We start from the raw sequence: 19,255 nt of genomic DNA on the forward strand, positions 1-19,255 counted from the left end.
CTGATAACACCAAATGCTGGCAAGGATGTAGAGCAATAGGAACTCACTCATCTCTGGTAGGAATGCAAATGGTTCAGCCACCTTGGAAGACACTTGACACTTTCTTACAAAACTAAATACACACTTATCATATGATTCAATAACCATGTTCCTTGGTAATTACTCAAAGGAATTAGAAATTATGTCTACACAGAAACCTGCACACAGATGTTTATAGCAACTTTATTTATAATTGCCGAAACTTGGAAGCAATCAAGATGTCCTTCAGTAAATGAATAGATTAAAATAAATTATGGTACATTCAGACACTGAAATATCCAGCACTAAAAAGAAAGGAGATATTAAGCCATGAAAAGACAAAAGTGCATATTACTAAGTGAAAGCAGTCAATCTGAAAAAGGCCACAAACTGTATGACTCTAGGTATATGACATTCTGGAAAAGCCCAAACTATGGAGACAGTGGGGAAAAAAAAAATCAGTGGCTTCCAGGAGTTACAGGGGAGCAAGGGATAGAGAGGCAGAGCACAGAGGGTTTTCAAGATGTGAAACTATTCTGTATGATACTATAATGACTACATGTCATTGTACCTTTGCTAAAACCCATAGATTACACAACACCAAAATGAACCTTAATGTAAATTATGGATTTTGGATGATCATGATCTATTGCTATGGTTCATTGTAACAAATGTACTCCTCTGGTGCAGAGTGTCAAAAGTGGAAGAGGCTAGGTGAGGGACAGAGATAACTCTATACCTTCTGATCAATTTCATTGTGAACCTAAAACTGCTTTAAAAATATATATATATTTTTTAAAGTCTTTACCATGGAAATTTCCAGAGCCATTTCTACTTGGATATTTACATTCTAGAAGTACAAGCGCTGATGTGACATGCGCTTTCCCAAGCTCATTGTAGCGTTTCTGTGCTGCATCTGTTAGCATCTCATGTGCCTCATGAGATACTCTTCTGAGCGGCTTCCTTTATCCCACCCCCTAGTAACTTGGCCCTTGTTCAGCTCTTGCCCTTCTCTGGTCCCCTAGATCTGATCTTGTTTCTCAAACACGTTGTCAGCAAGGCAAGGGTGAGCTGCCTGAATCTCACATCTGACCGTGTCACTCCACTGTTTACCACAGTTCAGGCTAAACTCACTCCTGGGCTGTAGGAAGCCCCCTGTGATCTGGTCCAACCCCAGCTAGGTCCCTCCTCTCACCACACCTTGACTAGTAACAGACCTTAGAAACACAGAACTGCCTGTGCCTCTTGGAGTGTTCTGTGCTCTTGCAGGTCTCTCTCTCTGATCACATGGTACAATCTGCCTGGGCTGTTCTCCCCACCTCCATACCACTCGCTGGTTAACTCCTAACTTGCCCCCAGGACTCAGCTCAAGTGCTCTGTCTTTAGGAAGGTTTCCCCAACCTTCCTAGCTCCCATAAAGCATGTCTAAGAGATTCGAAGTCTGTTGCCCCATGATTCTGTGAGCGTCTTAAGAGCAGGGACTATGATTCATTTTTTTCTCTTCAAAATGTTTTTCCTTATCTCTTCAAATTCTAAAAGCTGATGGACCTTAAGGCTCAGTCCTCTCCTCTTCATGCTTTCTCCTTAGATGACTTCACCTTGTCTCGTGGCTTTACACACCCTGATGATTCTCAAACCAATACCTCCACCAAACCATTTTCAATGCAGACGTCCACCTTTGCTCTCTTTTTACAGATCTCCACACAACTGGCTCCTTATTCAGGTCTCAGTTGAAATGTAACCTCCTTCTGACTGCTCCACCCAAATGGTCCCACACCCACCCTCTCCCCTAATCTTGCCTTACCTTGTATTAATACCACCTGAAATCAAATCATTCATTTACTTGTTTATTGTCCATCTCCCCTACCACACTATCCTATGAGAGTTTTGATTCACTGTTTTATTCCAGAGCCTAAGATAGTGCTGGGCACATTGAAAGCTTTCTTTAAACACTTGTTGAATGAATTGACATAGGCCTGGCATGTAGTATTTGCTAATATTTGAGGGCAAATACCCTGTGTGCTGAATGTACCACAGGAATTGCTTCATTTTACACAAGCCCCATTTTACACTGATACACAGGGGTTTAGTATCAGCTTTACACTGATACACAGGGCTTTAGTAGCCAGGTCACAGAGCAAGAAGGGATATGAACACTGGCAGCTTGGCTCAGAGCTTTCGGAGCCATTGTGCTATCCTCTCACACCCTGAAGTATTCAAAAGGTGTACTCGAAGGACGGGAAGGGGGAGGGGTCTCAGTTTTTCTATTGTGGGGGGTACTTCTGGTTCCGATGAGTTCCGATGGTCCGGGACTCCAGCCGGTACGGACATCCAGAGTCCACTCCCTCACAACTCTAGATGCTACTGGAAAAAGGCCACCTTTCTGACTGCCTGAGTCTTGACCTGCCCCTTGGGTATGCTCCCTATGCTGTTGTTGTTTTTTTTTTTAATTAAAATACAGTTGATTTACAATGTTGTGCCAATCTCTACTGTACAGAAAAGTGACTCAGTTATACACACACACACACATATATATATTTACATTTTTTTCTAAATATTCTTTTCCATCCTGGTTTATCCCAGGAGACTGGCTCTAGTTTCCTATGCTATAGTAGGACCTTGTTTATCCGTTCTAAATGTAATCATGTTTTACAATACAGAAAGTGAGGGAATTGCCCCTGGAAAGCAGAAAACCGGGGCGGAACTCACCCTCCTCCACGAGTGACACACGGCGAGAGCAAGTGAGCGCTGCTTCCCTGCAATGTTTATTAAGGAATTTACACATACACAGGAGAAAGGCAACCAGGAGCTGTGGTTCCCACAGATGAAATCTTGTAAGCAACGTCTTCTTGTTTTAATTTTCAAGTGGGGTGAACGATGACTGAGAGGAAGGCTGCCCAGGCGCCCTGCCTCATACACCTGGACAGATAGGGGCGCAGGGCAGCCTGGACACACCAATACAAAACAGCAACTGGCAGGTTGGAGAGGGGAAAGGAGGAAGGGAGCTACCGATGAGATTGTAAATTTTTTAACTAAAGAAAAACTGGCAACAGTTTTAGGCTGTTGATAAATTAACTCCTCTCTGTTGTAAACCTAAAACTAAAAAACAAAAACAAAAATACCCAGCGCAGACGGGGAAAGAGTCGGAGGTGGAATCCACACACACACACACACAAGCAGTACACACGTTAACTCTGCATTCCCACTGGAGGGGCTGGTCCTCCAGCCACAAAGCCAGATCCTACCAGATGAAGTCAGGGAACAGGGTGTGTGTCTTTGTGTGGGACCTTTGAAGAGTCTTTGGTGCTAAGAAAGGCTGACCGAAGCAGCAACTCCTGAAGTCTCAGATCCAGGAAACAATTCAGCGTGAAGTAGAGTCATATTTTGCTCATCCTCGCCCCAGGGCTGGGGGCAAACTGCTCTAAGACTCCAGGAGCATTTAATTCGATTTCAGTACTTCCTTAATTTCCATAAATCGGGGGAGCATGATGCCTCCTTTCTCATCCCCAAAATTTAAACCTATGGAAATACTGGGTTGGCCAAAAGGTTCTTTTGGTCAACCCAATAATTTATCAACACATACAGAAGGATCTCTAAACTCTCCCCTCTTTGCCTAAAACACAACCCCTACAGACCTTTCTGAGTGTGACAGGAAGTTTCACCTTGTGGGAAAGGTGCTCAAAGGTGTGCACATCTACCCTGCAGTCTAAGTGCCTTCTGGCAACAGTTCCTTAGGTGCGGCTGCCAGGAGATAACCCGGCTGAGGCTGGGGAGGGAATCAGGACAGCTGGGGGACAGGTATGACAGAAAGCCACAGAGAGGTCTGCAGGTTTGGGATGTGGTTGGGCTAGGCAGGATGCCAAGTCCTAAGTGACCCGGATTGAGCGACTTCTAAACCAGAGAGAAGTAGGAGAGGGGGATGGGGAAAGAGGAAACACAAGGAGAGGTTGGCGGGGAGAGTGGTAGTCATCCAGGTGCGCTGTTCCTATTTCCACATCTGAGGGCTGAGCGTCTGATTTGCTGCCTGTCCGTTCCCGCCGTTCATGGACTGTCCATAGCTCAGCATGCCGTTGGTGCCACAGAAGTTCATCCCGGCCATCTGCTGGGTCATCTGAAAAGGAGAGAGGACGCTTTCAGACAGGCTGTGGGCACGGGGCCAATTAGAGCAAAGGGCGGGAAGAAGTCCTTCCGCCTGTGGGGAGAGGAGAGTGAGACAAAGGGGAGCTCTGTCGTGAACAGAACTGCCCTGAACGATCATTCTGGGGACACCAGACCACAGCGATGGAGGCCTCTGCAGAAGGGAGATGCTGTCTGAGACTAATGCTCAGGGAGGGGAAGGGGAATCCTGGAGTGAGCTGACATAAAAGCGGCACAGGAGGTTATTCTATTTCCTTTCCACTCTGATTCTGAAAAGAAGGAGCCTATTGTGAACTGGCTGGAGCCAACCCTGAGAGTATAAAGAGAAGCCCCCAGCCAGCCAGCACTCCTGTCTTTTCTCCAGCAAAGTCATTATCCAGAGTGTCAGGGAAAGTGCTGTGCATGCTCGAGTAGAAAGAAGACAAAGAAAAGGAAACTGGACTTTTCAGAAAGAACAAAGGCAGGCAAAAAAAAAAAAAAAGACCAACATGTCTTCACTGTATGAGAAAGAAAGTTGCTGGGAGAAAAGGGTTGGTGGCATCAGGCCTGGGTGGGGTTGAAGCCCCTTTAGGAATCTGATTAAAAGACTGGCTCCTGGCAGTGAACAGACGAAACTATTTATCAAAGAAAAATGCCTTAAATTCCCCAAGTGTGGTACATTTTCTGTATAAGATCTTTTCCTTTAAGAGAAAGGCTAACTTTTTTTTCTTCCACCAACTTTTAAAGAAAATTTCAAGTTTACAGAAAGGTTGAAAGATTAGGATAATGAGACCCATACATCTTTCCTTAAATTCAACAACTGGTAACATTTTTGCTTTATCGTTGATATATACATATGTATCAGCTTTAAAAAATTTTTGATAGACACTGAAAGTTGCAGATACTGTGACGTTTCACCTCTTAATAAGTCAGGAGGCATCTCATAAGAAGCTTCCCAGGTGGTGCTAGTGGTAAAAAACCGGCCTGTCAATGCAGGAGACGAAGATCCCCTGGACAAGGAAATGGCAACCCACTCCAGTATCCTTGCCTAGGAAATCCCATGGACAGAGGAGCCTGGCGGGCTACAGTCCATGGGGTCGCACAAAGTCGGACTCTTAGGTCTCATATGAAAGAAGACTTTCCTAGTATCACAATACAATGATTATGTTCAAGATACTTCACATTAATACTATATTCTAATATACACTTCATTTTTCACCTCTTTAGCCTCCTTTAACCTAGAGGAGTTTCCCCGCCATTTTTTCCTAACACCATTTGAAGAGTCCAGGCCAGTTATTTTAGAGAAAATCCTTTAATTTAGATTTATCTCATGTTTTCTTATGATTGAATCCAAGTTAAATATTTTTGGCAAAAATTCTAATATATATATTTTTTGATGTGGACTACTTTTAAAGTCTATTGAATTTGTTACAATACTGCTTCTGTTTTATGTTTTGGTTTTTTGGCTGTGAGGCATGTGGAATCTTAGCTTCCCCGACTAGAGATCAAACCCACACCCCTTGCATTGGAAAGTGAAATTTTAACCACTGGACCACCAGGGAAGACCCCCAAAATTCTATGTAAGTGATATTATATCCTTCTTAGTATAAGATACCAAGAAATGCATAATACTAATGTGCCCCACTGTTGATAATTTTCGTTTGATCACTTATCTAAGATTGTATCCATCATATGTTCTTTCATTGTAATTAATAAGTAATCTGAAGAGTATTTCTTTGCAAATATGTGAATACCCTGTTCTTTCTATAATTATTAGTTGTCATTCTTCTGCAAAGAAGGCTTTCTCTCCCTCTATCCCACACCCATTAAAAAAAAAAAAATGGACTCATGGATTTTTTTTCTTACCATACAAAGCCTAAAAGTTTACTGGGATATGATCGAGGTGACCATTCTGAGTCAGTTCTTCCAGATACACACAGTAGTTTCTTTCAACATGTTATTCAAGTCCTTTGTTTCTAGGAAACGTTCTTATGTTAAGTTTTAAACATATTAATCCTGCTCTACTATTTTATATTTCTTCTTTGTGTGGGTGCTCAGTCTCTTCAGTCGTGTCCGACTGTGACTCTCTGGACTGTAGTCCTCCACGCTCCTCTGTCCATGGGATTCTCCAGGCAAGAACACTGGAGTGGGCTGCCGTGCCCTCCTCCAGGGGACCTTCCCAGGCGTAAGAGAACCTGCATGGCAGGCAGGCTCTTTAGCATTAGTGCCACCTTTGGGGGTCGCCATACAAGCATATTTATGTTAGATCTTCTTTGCCTAAGTTCTTCCTTTCCTTCTTTCTTTTTAGTGCTCTCTATATTTAGTTTCCTTTCTCTGAGCTATTTCATGCCTTTCCTCTATGCCAAATATATTTCCAGTTGAATCTATTCTCCTCTGACTAACTTGTAATTCAGTCTATTTTTAAGATAATTGTGTTGTTTCTCAATTTGTTTCCTGAGTTTAGGAAACTTTCATTTCACAACTTTCAGTTATTTGTCCGTTTTGCTTCTAAGTTTTTCACTTTTTGATTCAAGCTGTTTTGTCTTGCCTGCAAGTGTTTCTTAGAGGACATTTAATTCAGGATTGTGTAACAGTTTTCTTCCACTTCGTGACTGGTTTTGGAGAAAGAATTTTCATTCCTCAAAATGTTTAGATTTCATTTTTTTAGTTTCTTCTCATAATAGTTTTACATAAATGTCACTTGATACTTCATTTTGTGTGTGTATGCGTGTTCAATCGTGTCTGGCTCTTTGTGACCCCATGAACTGCAGCCCCTCAGACTTCCCTGTCCATAGAATTTTCCAGGCAAGAATACTGGAGTAGGTTGCCATTTCCTCCTCCAGGGGATCTTCTCCACCCAGGGATAAACCCCTCATCTCTTGCATCTCCTGCACTGGCAGGCGGATTCTTTGTAGTACCTTATTTTCCTGAATCAGCAATAACACACACAGGTGAAAGGATCTGGGGAGACTTACTGAATTTTTTAGTTCAAGAGCGCCCTCTTCCGTTAGTAAAGTGAAATGACTATTTGGTGGAGAGGAGGATAGTAGATCTGGTTTTGTCGTTCTCAATTTTTACTTCTTCACCACAAGGTCTCCAAAGAGCACCCCCTCATTCTAAGTCATCCTCATCTCTCCTAGAAACAATGCTTTGCCAAAGCTACCCATATGGTCCTATCTATTTCGAGTCCTTTGCTTTTGATTCTCCAAGTAACCAGAGTTATACTGCACCAGGTCTCAGAACACTTAATCAGGGCAGGGCTTTCTCTTTCTTGGGAGTGTTTTATCTATGCTGTCACCTCTAGCCCCCTACTCCTTCTCCTCTTTTCACACGGTCTCTCTGTGGTGCTGGCTCTGCTTGATTTCGGTGTTTTTAAAAACTTATTTATTTTTGGCTGTGCTGGGTCTTCGGTGCTGTGGGGGCTTTGCTCTAGTTGTGAGCAGGTGCTACTCTCTGGCTGCAGCGTGCAGGCTTCCCACTGCTGTGGCTTCTCTTGCTGCAGAGCACAGACTCTAGAGTGCACAGGCCTCGGTACTTGTGGCACTTGGGCTCAGTAGTTGCGGTTCCTGGGCTTCAGAGCTCAGGCTCAACAGTTGTGGCACATGGGCTCAGCTGCTCCTCGGGATGTGGGATCTTCCTGGACCAGGGATTGAACCTGTGTCTCTTGCCTTGGCAGGCGAATTCTTGACCATTGAGCCACCAGGGAAGCCCTGGATTTCAGTGTTATAACCGTGTAATTTGAGGTTTGTGGTGCTCTATTAGATCCAATAGTCATTGCTTATGGGTGCTTTTATTGGCATCTCTTGTTTATCTGGACAGGTTATTTTGTTTTGATGAATGTGTGGAGAGTTTTAGAATCAGGCAATTTACCCTTATTCTACAGGAACCCAAAATACCTCAGAAAGTCTGAGGTTAGACAGACCTTCTGTTAAAATAAATAAATAAATGAAGCAAACCCAAGAATGTCTCTGGCGAGATCTCATTTACATTATAAGGATTCAAAGGATAAGGGGCAAACACTAAGTGAGACAGCCTTGAGGGAGGCTCAGAACTCTTGTCCTGAGTGAAATGGAGCAGCTTACCTGAGTTAGGTTCCACTGCAGCTGCTGAGCTGGCTGAACCCCATACATAGTCTGGGGCATAGCTGCCATGCCTGCCATGTAGCTGGCCTGCTGGGTGGTCATCATTCCGTTTGGCACACCCATCATGGAGGCCTGCATGCCTCCCATATAGCCTGCAGGCATGGCCATTGGGGCAACCATCCCAGAAGCTCCTGGCTGAGCTACCATGCCTACAGGTGGGGGCATCATGCTCCCCATTAGGCTGTTAGGAGGTGTAACCCCAGGGAAGCTGGGGTAGGCAGTGGGGTACGCCATCTGAGCAGGAGCCATGAACATTGCTGCCAAGAGAACAGACATACAGATTTGTGAAGGAGGAATGCACACGAGGTCAATACAAATGCTCACTGGCTGCTCCTGCCAGCTAGAATTCTGCAGACAGGTTCTCTACAAGACTTGCTCTGGCTTCCAGTGGGCTGCAGAGCCAGGCACTCCCCCTTTAGGGTCCAGATCCAGACCCCGAGTCAGGCTTCACAGGGGCCAGACCCCACAGAAGCATGGCTCTGAGTTACATTAATATCTATCTCCTGATACTCAGTGGTTTCACAAGAAATGTCATGCTTAGGCTTGTTTGGAATATGATGTCAGGGCTCCCAGAGCAACTGCCCCTGGCACAACAAATAATTCCTGCATGGAAGGCCTCCCGTTTCCACCTGGCACACAGCCATGACCCCTGTGAACTCTACCTTGGGTGGGCATCTGAGGCGTCTGGGATCCATACAGCGACAGGATGGAGTCTTTAGACAGCTGCTTCTTGCTTGTTTCTTCTGATTTGCTCCCTGGCTCTGGAAACAGGTTCAGGTTTTCCGGAACTGAGCCAGCACTCCCTGGGGTTGGCATGGAACCTACAACCTTAGGACAAACGGCAGGGAGGAATTGGAATGGTCCTCCTGGGGTTCTCTGTAAGGACCTCCCTCATCTCTCTACTGTTTCTACTATTTGCCATGAGAGAACGTGGCTCGAGTTAGTAGCCTCCTGACACTTTTGCCATACAAACATCAGGAAACACCTGATAGTTACACTCTGGTACAATTCTTGGCTCTTTAGCAAAAAAATGTGATTTGGTGAAGAACTAACAAATTAAAATGACCTACAAATGATGCAGCCAGAGAGAACTAAGATCCCAGTACCACTGTTTACTGGTTGTGTAATGAGAGGCTAGTCATGTGACTTTTCTGAACTCTTTCCTCATCTAGAAGACCCATTTTGCAGGATTGTGGTGAATATTTTAAATCCTAAGGGAAATACACAAAATGATACACAAAATCACCTAGCACTGCGCCTGGTGTACACAGCAGGGATTCCACAAATGGGAGTCACCGACGGTCTCAAGCCTTTCCTGTTTACAAACTCTCTGGCAATAACTCAGGCTGAGGAGCTGACTTATAGGATTAGCCTTTACAATCTGACAATCTTCAACAGAAGTTCACATAAAGGGCCTACTCTTTTTGAGCAAGAGACAAAATGGAATGAATAGGCTGTAACAGAGATGACAGGGTTAAGGGAAGAATCAAGAAAACCAAAGTCAAATTTCACCAAGAACGCATGACTTGACTCCAGGATTAAGTTATCAAAAGCACCCTTTACAGAATGCTCTTTCCTCCTGAGTCACCCACAAGACTCACCTTTCTGGAAACCGAAGAAGAGGGAGACGAAACGGAGGCCAGAAGATCTAAATCCTTCTCTAGGGTATTACTGGTCTTACCATTTGCAATGGAGCAGGATACAGGAGCATCTGGAAAGAGAGGCCAAAGTTAAAATGTAGCCCTGCTTATTAAGCCCATTCCTTTCTTCTCTTCCAGACACAAAACAGAGAAGGCCCACATGCTCCAATCACAGACCCTGAAATCTAGGCTCTGGAACCATACAGCTTGGATGAGGCATCTCACAAGATTCCCGAGAACACACTGGAAAAGCCTGTAGCTCAGCAGAGGACAGGAGGAACTTGGGCTTGAAGGCTACATTAGCACCATTGCAAGGGAGCTGGCTGGCTCCCTTCTGGCTATTTGAGGGGCAAAGCTGTGTAGGATTTATTCTCAGAGAGAAATGAAAAGGACAGACATGAGAAGCTGAAGTAGCCAATACTCAGTCCACTCAGCAGGAATGGACTGAGACAAAGTACAGCCATCAGTACTATGAAAAGTAAGAATAGGCTCTGTTTCTGAAAGGGGCAGAACCACTAGCTCAGGGTTTCAAAAGTCTGGAGGAAAATGACCACAAGGTAAGGGGCCGTCTCAGAAACAGGATGCACCTGGAGAACGAGCGGGCTGGGGCAGGGCTCACAGGTGCTGGTCTAGTGAAGCTTGCAAACACTTACTGAATGCTCAGTGTGTGGGGCAAGGAGCTAAGAGCTTATTTATCTCATTTAGTCCTTCCCACAACATCTCTGATGTAGACTCATCATCCTCACTACAGGAGGAAAGTAATGTTGAGAGGCTGAGCAAGCCCCCCAAGAAGTGAGTGGCAGAGCTGGGACTCTGGACTTGACCACTTCTCTATTACTGTACTGTCTCCCTAAAGAATATCAGCACTTTTTAGAACAACTGCTCAGATGAAAAACACCAGCAAGAACAGGCGGGAACAACCTTAGTGATGAAGCCACCAACCGAACAACCCCATCTCTACCTATCTCCCCAGGATCACAGAGAATTCATCAACATTGGTGAGATTAGAGGAGTGGAAAAGTCTGGCTCTTACCAAGGCCCAAGAGATCCACCACAGGAGCTTTGGATTTCGGGGAGGTTTTCCGAGGTAGCTGTGGATCTTCTTTTTTCTGTGGCTAGGGTTAAAATACGTTACAGAAAGAAATAAGCAGGTGTTTTTGAAGCCTCTGTTCCCCTCTCCAACCGTAAAGCCACAGGAATTCTTGTGGCATGGATGTTGTTATTCAAAGAGAGTTACCAAAGGGACAGAACTTAGGAACTGTTGTGTGAAAAAAAACCAAATCAGAAGGCATAGTGCAGAAATCAAACCTAAAGTGAAAAACAAAGCTGTCATCTGCACTTGTCTGGCTTTCTAAAGAGACAGATCTTTCCGAAACCAAGACAACCACAGACCAGGGTATTCAACAGAAGCAGTGGTTTTTGGTCCCAGGAAAAGCAAAGAATAAAGGCAGGTGTCTGATGGTACAAAAGGTAATGGCCAACACTTCTCCCAGTGATTAGAAAACCTTTAATACCAAAAGGGACTGTGTTCTGCAGACAATACGATTCAGAATGATGCTAAAAGACTCTCGAAGGAAAACAGTAAAGTCTTCTTTCCCAAGATTCCAAACATGTTAAGGGTTGTGACCCAGGGATCGAACCCATGTCTCTTACACCTCCTACAATGGCACGAAGGTTCTTTACCACTAGCGCCACCCGGGAAGCCCCATCTTAGAGTATCTACTACCACGGCCATCAGGTGTCCAGTGGGAAAAGAAAGGTGTCTACTTTGAGAATACAAGAAGGGATGGTTTAAAATGAATTACTGTGGCCTGGCTTCTGGACTGTTCTTAACAGCAACAGGAAAACAAGGTACAGAAGGCCTAAGGAGAGAAGGACTAACGTAGCATCTGCTCAGAAGGTGTCACAGAGCCTTGGCCTTCTGCCATGAAACGTGCCTCTTGCTCAGACGGGACAGGTGCCATTCCCAAGCTCCCATCTGGACCTCAGAGGCGGTGTGACAGAGCAGATCAGGCAGCAGCAAGGCGATGGGAAAGCAGCAGAAATGGCAGTGGGTGGTCTAATCTGAATGTGGCCCCCTTTAGTCCCAGGTGCAATGGTGCAGTGTGCTCGCAACTAGCCCGCCCCCTCCCCACCCCTCCCCTCCCGTCTCCTCTCTTCCACTGCCCTCCCCTCCACACGTCAACAAACCCTAAGCCATCCACACAGCACACATACTGCCCCCACTTACCATTTTCACTTTCTCAAAAACAACAGGTTCCATTTTTTTCTCTGGAGCTGGTTCGCTCCCTCTTTTCCACTTATCTTTTTCTTTCTATGATGATTTTAAAAAAAAACAAGACAAAGAACAGACCCCATGGTGACTAACAGTTCAACAAATTATAATTCTAAATGTCTCAAAAGGACACACAAATCCCTACTGAATCTGATGCAGGAGCCTGACGGACTGTGGGAGGGTCTTGTGTGGGGCATGAGTGCTGGCTTCTTCCACCCTGGCCTCAAGGCTGTAGAGAGGCATCTTTCAAATTTCTTAAATATCTCCCTCCTTGTTCTGTCTAATCCACGTATGCCTGTTAGCGTGCAGACCGGGTTATCTATAGAGGTTAAAACGTTTCCCCAGTTCGCTGTCCCTTTTGGACCCAAGTTTAACTCGCTCATCTTGGTACGGTAGTGAAAAATGTTCATCTTACTTGACACGCAGCCTTCAATCAAAGGTTCTCTCCCTTACAAATACGAGCCAAGTGTCAAGTGTTTCCTTATATATAAAACGTGAGTAAGAAGAGCTGTGAACTAACCCCACAGGGCTAGCACCTGGATCAAAAGAATAACAGAACATAAATGTAATTTGCTATATATTAAAGGATACTGTAAAAATACAATGAATAAAGTTTGAAGTCCCCCATCTGCCTCTTCTAGCCAGGGGGTTTCGTTGTTTAGTCAGTCAGTCGTGTCTGACTCTGTGACCCCACAGACTGCAGCATGCCAGGCTACCCTGTCCTTCACTATCTCCCACAGTTTGCTCAAACTCATGCCGATTGAGTCAATGATGCCATCCAACCATCTCATCCTCTGTCATCCCCTTCTCCTGCCCTCACTAATCTTATTTGTAAAATGCAGGACAACTGGAGCTGAAGCTCCCAATACTTTGGCCACCTGACACGAACAGCCGACTCCCTGGAAAAGATCCTGATGCTGGGAAAGACTGAAGCCAAAAGGAGAAGTGGGTGGCAGAGGATGAGATGGCTGGATGGCATCACCAATTCAATGGACATGAACCTGGGTGAACTCCGGGAGACGGTGAAGGACAGGGAGGCCTGGCGTGCTGCAGTCCATGGGGTCACAAAGAGTTAGACACCACTTAGCAACTGAACAACAAATACACGTGAAAAATGGTCGGCCCTGATAATGATCAAAAAGTGAAATTTAAAATGCACTTTTGGGCGGAATTCCCTGGCAGTCCAGTGGTTAGGACTCTGAACATTCAATGCTGAGAGTACAGGTTTGCCCTCTGGTTGGAGAAATAAGATTTCAAGCCATGAGGCATGGCCAAAAAAAAAAAAAAACATTTTGGGGAGGAGAAAAAAATCTTAATAGTACTATCTAATATTGGTAGGGATGGAGTAAAACTACTCATCCAATGCTGAGAAGACAGTATACAACAGTACAACTTCTAAAAAATATATTGGCAAAAGTACAAAGAGACAAATACTGAAACCCTTTGACTAAGACAATATTGTATCTTGTTAAGAAAAATAATCCAAAACATGGAGAAAGTTACATATGCCAAGCAGTTCATTCCAGAATAACATATCTTAAGAAGAACTTAGCCTTTATGCCGCAGAGGGGAATAGTAACATAAACTGTGATCCAGCTACTCACTGAACAAGAGGCAATGATTACAAGTTGTGAAAAGCAACAAGCTAACAGGTGACAAGTAAGAACATGATGTGCTAAGTTAAAGGAAAGCAGGAGACGTTCTATCCAACTATGTCACGATTATGCCTCCAAAACGTAACTACACAGGGAAGAATGGGGGAAACACATGGATGACAGTCATTATGAAGGGAAGAGCAGGCATGGATTTTCCACTTTAACTTTCATATTATCTGTAAAGGATATTATAATCATGAAGAACACATGCAGCTATGCTTGTTGCATACATAGTGTAATACTTTAATACAGAACACTTTATTTCTCGAAATTAAAAACATCTTAACTGTCCATTTAAAAAGAATACTCTTCAACAAAGCCAGTTTCTTTTAGATTTGATATTAAATGCCTTCACTTAGCAAATATTAATTCTTGGCATATACATCTTCACGAAGACATTTTTTAAAAGTCTAAATACATCAAATAAAAAGTTTTGAAATAGCTCTTTGGCACACAGGAAACATTTCCTTTCTAAGTGAAAGCATTTAGTGAGTAAAACAGGCTGCTTTCATGGGTATGGTACAGCAGCAACATAATTATGAATGAATACCATCTATTTCCATACAGCAACTCTTTCCTCTTCTCCTACCTTCTGAATTACCTCAGATAACCTTTTGTTTGACCTTGTCTGATTTCATATGTTCTTGTACAATGAACAGAGCTAAGCAGACAGACTACAGTTTTCTACAAAGGAAAGGAAAGGTCTGTTTCTTTTGGTTTCAAACTCTTCTTGATGATGCCGTCCAAACCGTAAATGTACGCTGGGTTAAGTCTTTCTTGGAAGAGTTATGACACATCCCTTTTCTGGATGAGTGTGATGTAAGAGTCCTTCATACAAAGCTGAGAAGGAATTATCATTACCTAACTGCATGTATTGCCCTGCACTTACTTGCCCACATTGAAATCAACTACTGGTTAGTGCCCCTTTTCACACAAGATCAAAAAATCAGTCTTGAGCTAATTCCAATTAGTTTGACTTTATCTGCAAGGGCTTAGAGCCCTGTGTACATGTAATGATTTCACTGGCTAGTACATCTTCCAACAAAATAAATAACAGACAGAGGACAGATGACAGGTAGATAGGTCTTTTGCTAAAACTGGAGAATCCCATATTCTCCATACTTCCTTAGCTAGAGAAACAGTCGATTATTTCAAAAATTTATTAGTCTTGTCAAAGGCTTTTTGAAGGTTTAAGTTAGTCATATTTATAGGTTCCCCGCTAGCTGTCATTAGTCAGGCGTATTTTCTTCTTCCAGAAACCATGTTGTATTTCCTCTTGTACACTGTATTTTAGATTATAGCCACATGCCTAGGATGCAAAGTGTATTTGGAAACTGGGCATCTCCTAAAACTCCTCTCAAGAACAAGCGTTCCATTGGCAGTCAGTTCACTGACACAATGGAAATATATGCTGGTCAAATTTAAGGAAACTCTGGTGATATAATTACACCAATTTAGGTGACTTCATTTACAGAAAAAGAGATGCACACACGTATGTATGCACACACATACTATTCTGTTTGATCTAGTATGCCCAACATATCCATATAAAGAAGTAATTTGGAACTGGGAATCACTGACATCTAAACTCAGATCACGGTAAAGAATTAACTGATGGCTGGTCCATCCCCGAGGCAAAGGTTTGCTCCATGACATCTCATGGTCTTCATTCAATAGCTGGCTTTATTCTACTTTTTTTGTTTTTATGTTCTTAAGAGTATTTTGGCAGCTGTTCTTCAAATTCTCCTCAGGCCTGATTAATAAGCAAATTATTTATTATGAACAAAACTTGAAAGATTTACAACCAACCCTAAAGGCATTGATGTCCAGACTTCGGTCCATGTATTTCTTCTTCTCATATTTATCTCGAATAAATCCCTCGACCGCACTGCAAGAAGCTTATTAAGGATAAAGCAAACAAATCTTTCTCACAGAATGACTATAAAAGGTCAATTTGTATCCCATGAGCATTGTCTCTTCTGGCCTATCCCTAACCAAAACCTTAAAAGGCCTTCTTCATGGCTACTGCAGGGAATCACCATTTCCAACAATCTTCCTTCAGAGTAATGAGAGCAGAAACGGGGTCACTCCCCATTTTGACATCAGTGGAGCCTGTGGCTGTTCTACTGATTGAGTACAGGTAAAGCAGTCAGTTATCTATTTTAAAGTCCTTAAGTCATATGTGAAACAAATTGCCAGTCCAGGTTCGATGCATGATACAGGATGCTCGGGGCTGGTGCATTGGGATGACCCAGAGGGATGGTATGGGAAGGGAGGTGGTGGGGGGGTTCAGGATGGGGAACACATGTACACCCGTGGTGGATTCATGTTGATGTATGGCAAAACCAATACAATATTGTAAAGTAATTAGCCTCCAATTAAAATAAATAAATTCATATTTTAAAAAAATTAAGTCCTTAAGTCAACAGGACTGAAACAGACATCTGAGTGCCCCTTAAAAAAAATATACAGGACTCCTGTGCCCCACTGCCAGATTCTGATCTGGGGTCCTCTGCAGGGCTCCAAATCTACATTTAGTAGGTTCTCCCTATACCCACCAAAATCAAACTCTAACAAGATGGTCTACAAGCCATATTTTGAGAAGCACTGCCTTCAGGGAGTTTGGTTTTATGAGCTGGGTGCTATCTCCATTTGAGGGGCTGGGGGAAGAAAGTTATGGATTAACTGGTCAACAAGTTAATTCTTTCAGGTAGAGCACAAAAAGGCATTAAAAATTAGTGGCAGTTTTGCTGAATCAACATAGCACAATAAACTATTCTTTTTATCAAACAATAGTTTCAGAGATCAGAAGACTATTGGAGATGTTACTCTATGGAAGAATTCACAGTGAACCACAGCAGTCTTAATTTCTGAATGAGTCGCCCCTGTGTGACACCACCATTGTGACATTGGAGAGTATACGTGGGCTTTCTATATGTCTTGGTTGCAGGGGAGAGGAAAAGCCAGACTTCAACTCATCCATATATAAAGATGGCCCAGTCAGATCGTGGGTCCTGAGTCTTCTGTAACTCTCCCAAGACACTACCACCACCACCACCACCACCAATAAAACCATCCAGCCTTCGAAGTTGCTCCAAAAAAGATACTGGTCTATTTGAGGTCGCCGAAAGGTCTCAGGCAGGTAGGCTTCATAAAGTCGGTTTGCCTTTCCATTCCCCATCTCTTGCATGCACTGCAGTCAAAGAGATGTGGAAACAAGGAATGTCACATTAGGAAAGAACCGAAAAACTTCTTATCCAACTGCATCATTTTACAATGGAACAACCAACCTAGGGAGTGGCAGAACCAAGATTTAAACCTGAGTATTCTGATTTACAATCCATGATTCTCTCGGCTCTGCTCCCAACCATTTCCTTCCACAGCTGTCTTTCCTGCCACTCTATCTCCTTTTATTGAAAGATTTGTCTAACAAGATATATTTGATTCAATAGTAATTTAAGATCCCATTTGAAAGTCCAAGACATAGAGCTGCCAATCCAAATGTCTACTTGGCAGGCAATAATCAGTGCCTAATCAGGCAGGCAGTAATTAGGAATAACTACAATTCTGAGTTTATAGTAGTAATTAACCTATCCACTGTATTACCAACAACCATGTTTCTCATTAGGCTTTTGAAAGACTCCTTAACATTTGTGAGAGATAAATTCCAAGATTTTTAAACAGCTTCAAATATAACTGAAAAATATAACTAATCTTTTAGTCCTTCAGTGAATCTATAAAGATAACCTAAAGTAACTTCTAAAGCCATTTTCTATCAAGAATAACCTCTTACTTACACCATCAACTTTAGCAACTGGTTTTCTTTGGAGCCAGGAGATTTCCCCAAAGCAAAATATGTATGTATTTGTAAATTACTTTAAGAAGTTTCAATGCAGGAAGAGAACAGAAAACAGGGAAGCCACATCAAGCTGCAGCTCTCCGGCCAGGCTGGACTCACTAACTTAAGTGTCTCACACTCAGCCCACCAACCTAACGGCAAGCAGGATTCATATATGCATTTCTGCAATAAAAAACATTAAAAGTATATGTGTTGGACTTTTTTAAGTGAGTATCTAAAATTACAAACATTAGATCTGAAAATGCCAAGGGCCTTAGAAAACAATACAAAGATTCTCCTTCATGTCTTCATGGATCCAGGGGGGGTCCTAGTCCACAGAGTATTTGTGTTTTGAAGGAGGTAAAATATAAGTGGAATAACTTGTGTCTTAAATATAAAGATAAAAATTTTTTAATGTGGCGTTAGTGTTGAATACCTAAACTTCCCTCCACCTTCACCTTTGTGCCCAGTTTGACTGAAATTCATCTGGAACTACTTTCACATGAAGTATGGGAGCGGTTGACTCACTCTTGGGTTGTGTAAGTACCTGGATCTGTTCTTGAGTCCACTGGTCAAGGTTAACCGATTTTACCCTGGATATGTGCACCCCGAGATTCCTGTGGATTCCAGCACATCGAATGCAGATGAACACACCAATGTTCCAGGAGGCCCATCGTGGCCCTGTGGAGGTCAGGAGCAGGGCAATAAAGTAAAAATTAAAACAACATTCACGACCCAAACCAGAATTATTTAAGTTATCAGATAACATTTCAGCTAGAACATAAATGAGAGAATTGTTACCACGATCACCTTTGAGATTTTTAAAAATTTTGTTTTTAGTCTTTGGGCTGCGCTGTGAGGCTTGCAGGATTTTAGTTCCCTGAACAGGGACTGCACCCCAGGCCTAGCAGGGAAAACTCTGAGTCCTAATCACTGGACTGCCAGGGAATTCCACAATCACCTTTTTTTGGTCATTGTTTTGTTCATTTTTCCAAAAATGAGCTTTTTAAAAAAAAACTTTAAAGATTTAAGTGTACAATATGGTGGTCTTTAGTATATTCACACAGTTATGCATCATGGCCACTATCTAATTCCAGAATATCTTCCTCCTCCCCAAGAATTCTCAAACCCAGTAGCAGGCACTCCTCATTTCCTCCAAACATCCCCTGACCCCAGCCCCTGACAACCACAAATCTACATTTTCTTTCTATAGATTTGCCAATTCTGGACATTTCATAGAAATAGAATTATATAACATGTGAGCATGTGTATGGAACAATAGCTTTTTTAGAGTTTCATGAAGGTTGAACTACAAATATTATAATATTGTTACTTATGTTTTTAAAAATCCCAGGAGAACAGTGGCAGGTCATGTCACATTCTATTTAATGTATTTCATGAACAGCCCTCCCTCAAGAAACTTTTTAATGGTGGTGAGACCTGGATTCAGTTTTCCTACTAGGAAAAAAGATACAGACATGCCATGCCAGCTCGCAGCTAAGCCTGAAATTTAAAACTCTGTTTATCCTCCCCTCCCCACCAGGACTATAAAATATGCATCCAGATTCACT

General features: G+C 43.0%; 1 protein-coding gene across 1 annotated transcript in view; it reads right to left on the bottom strand.

Annotated features, from left to right (window-relative positions):
- Nucleotides 1-206: 206 nt before the first annotated feature.
- SMAP2 (small ArfGAP2) overlaps nt 207-19,255 on the bottom strand; it is a 50,006-nt gene continuing 30,957 nt past the window's right edge. The window contains exons 2-10 of the mRNA XM_061412369.1: nt 18,232-18,365; nt 16,954-17,039; nt 15,656-15,734; nt 12,147-12,230; nt 10,950-11,031; nt 9,878-9,987; nt 8,939-9,104; nt 8,217-8,533; nt 207-4,129 (exon numbers count right to left, since the gene is read on the bottom strand). Coding sequence (XP_061268353.1) covers nt 4,004-4,129; nt 8,217-8,533; nt 8,939-9,104; nt 9,878-9,987; nt 10,950-11,031; nt 12,147-12,230; nt 15,656-15,734; nt 16,954-17,039; nt 18,232-18,365 — 1,184 coding nt within the window. The 3' untranslated portion in view covers nt 207-4,003. The remainder of the gene's footprint in view (nt 4,130-8,216; nt 8,534-8,938; nt 9,105-9,877; nt 9,988-10,949; nt 11,032-12,146; nt 12,231-15,655; nt 15,735-16,953; nt 17,040-18,231; nt 18,366-19,255) is intronic.

Source organism: Bos javanicus, chromosome 3 (assembly GCF_032452875.1).
Source record: "Bos javanicus breed banteng chromosome 3, ARS-OSU_banteng_1.0, whole genome shotgun sequence".
Classification (NCBI taxonomy): domain Eukaryota; kingdom Metazoa; phylum Chordata; class Mammalia; order Artiodactyla; family Bovidae; genus Bos; species Bos javanicus.